Source organism: Talpa europaea (genome assembly GCF_964194135.1).
Source record: "Talpa europaea genome assembly, chromosome: 15".
Classification (NCBI taxonomy): domain Eukaryota; kingdom Metazoa; phylum Chordata; class Mammalia; order Eulipotyphla; family Talpidae; genus Talpa; species Talpa europaea.
In genome coordinates, this window is record NC_140083.1 from 68725883 (window position 1) to 68728464 (window position 2582).

General features: G+C 44.3%; 1 protein-coding gene across 1 annotated transcript; it reads right to left on the reverse strand.

Annotated features, from left to right (window-relative positions):
* Nucleotides 1-612: 612 nt before the first annotated feature.
* C3AR1 (complement C3a receptor 1) lies at nt 613-1950 on the reverse strand (the record flags this gene model as incomplete). Its single annotated transcript, XM_084256082.1, has 1 exon — nt 613-1950. The coding sequence occupies one exon, from the start codon at nt 1948-1950 to the stop codon at nt 613-615; it is 1338 nt and encodes a 445-aa protein (XP_084112208.1).
* Between the last annotated feature and the right edge of the window lie 632 nt (nt 1951-2582).

Genomic DNA, 2582 nt, shown 5'->3' on the forward strand with positions numbered 1-2582 from the left:
CCTAGCAGGATGTGGCACTGTGCTCTGCTTCAAACTCAGTCTCCTAACTCCTTGTTTCTATGGACTTTTTTTTTAAACATCTTGTTTTCATTTAAAAACACCAGAATCACTGCCACAAAAATAAAGCCATTGAATACATGATCATCTTTCACTCAGATAGGACTAGAAAATATGGATTTAAATGGCATCTGGAAGAGGATTTAGATAATACTAAACACTAACCCTGAAAAATGACATAAAAAGAATGTCATGATGGAAATATCACCAGACTAGAAACAGACTAGAGTCTCCTTTATCTCACTCTCTTTTATCTTACTGTGGGATAGAAACAGACTAATTTTTACAATGATTCCCCCAATTTGGCATTTTTTATGAGAAACACAAGAGCTTATATGCTGGGCCCCATCCTCACAGATTCTGACTCAGTCAGTCTGTGGTGGGGTTGGGCAATTTGTATTTCTAACAAATACCAAGAGATACCAATCGCCTGGGACCACACTGAGAAGCTCTAAGTTCAGACTTCGATGGTTTCTCACCACATCCCTCCCTTGTCCTTTTAGAAATACATTGCACTGAGCCAACACTCCAAAACTATGTCAACTGCCCCTAAACTCACACAGCTGTACTGATACTGGTTTTGTCCAAAGAGACTTTGCTTGGGGGAAAACTGATAGAGCGTGTGGCCTCCTCACTGAAGGCTGCTTCCAGAATACCCTGCATGGACTGCTTGGCTTGCTTCCTAAAATCTTTCCCCAGGAAAGCGTAGAGGAAGGGATTGAAGCAACTGTTGGCAGATGCTAGAGCAAGGCACACAGAATCCCAGGAATGCAGAGCTCTCTCAAAGGGAGTTTCTGAGTCAACAAACAACAGCAGCACTCCAATGATGTGGTAGGGAGCCCAGCAGACAAGGAAGACCACAACCACCACCATGGCCACTCGAAAAGTTTTGCTCCGAGACTTGGCAAAGCGGCCCTGTCGCATTCGGAAGATAATGAGGCTGTAACACACGATCATGAGGAGACAGGGTAGCAGGAAACCCATAACCAGCCTGGTGAAGGTTATTGCTCCCTGGGGTGTTGCCACTTGATTGTCATATGCATACTGGCTTTCATTATAATCCATCCATAGCCCAGACCCATAAAAAGAGTTGTTAGAATCACTATAGAGAAAAGCATCAGAGTCATCCGGTGGGTTCCTTCTGTGATCTTCAATGGGAAACCCACTGGGGATTGTAGATGAGACCACATCAGCATGGTTAAATAAATTATAATTTGGCCTTGGACTAGGTAGTTCAGTTGAATTCATAGGGAGAGAATTTCCAGAAGGTGTTTGTAATGTTTGAGATGGGTGATCAGGCAGCTGGTCAATGGCATCGTTCTGAGTTTCATTTTCCAGTAGGTCAAAGTGGTAGTCTGCAAAGTCAAAAGGGTAGTAACAGATAGTATGGTGGCCTATCGTAGCCACGTCCCGGTATATGAACACAGGTATACACATTACAAGAGCCACCGTCCAGATGCATCCACACACAGCATGCGCTGTCCTCACACTGCGATGGTTCTGGCACCAGACTGGCTGGAGCACCAACAGACAGCGGTCCAGGCTAATGGCCGTGAGCAGGAAGACGCTGGCAAACATATTGAGGATGATGACTGAGGGGAGGAGTTTGCACAGAAAACGGCCATAGGGCCAGTGTCCTTGGAGAGCCAAGTGAGCCAGGGAGAAGGGCAAGGAGAGGCAGCAGATAAAGTCCGCCAGTGTGAGATGCATAAACCAAACTGTGTTCACTGTCCGGCGCATCTTTAGGCCAGTGATCCAGAGCACCAGCCCGTTGCCAGGCAGGCCCAGTAAGAAAGTGAGGCTGTAAAGGACCATGGAGAGAATTACTTGGGGTTGATCCCAGTACTGTTGGAGTAGGTCCATTGAATTGGTCTCAGCAGAGAAAGACTCCATTGCTAAACTTCTATAAAAATCCAAACAGAAATGTTAAAAATAACATTTGTTTTTAAAATTGCACCTTCCCACATAATGAGGTAGAATCACCAAGGGCCTCTGTGGGCATACAAGGCTCCTTTCAAGTTAGACAAGAGCAGGACACTTGATCGCCCTGGGGCAAAAGATATACATCACAAAGTATGACAGGGAAAGCCCAGGGGCCTGGTTGATAGACGTACTTTGTGTCCCAGGGATTGATCAGTGGGGTGCCTTGTTAATATCTTTGGAGCTGTGGCTGGGGTTCAGGAGTATATCAGCAGACTCACCCTCCCTAAAGCCCTAAAGCCAGTATTCAATTTGACCCATCCTTTTCTCTGTCAAAAAAAAAAAAAAAAAAAAAAAAAAAAGGCCAGGCTCTTGCTTTTGAGCAGTATCCTGCATCCCACAGCCTGCTCTACAACTCCTGTTTCTTTTATTTATCAGTGCGGTGTTGCTGACGCAACAACCCTCACTCTGTTTTTGTCTGTATTTCTTGACTTCACTTTGGATCACACAAAGGTATTGTCTGATAGATGATTTAAAATCTACTGTATCATACTATATATAATGTTTTAAATTTTAAAAATTGTGGTAAAATACATATAACATGA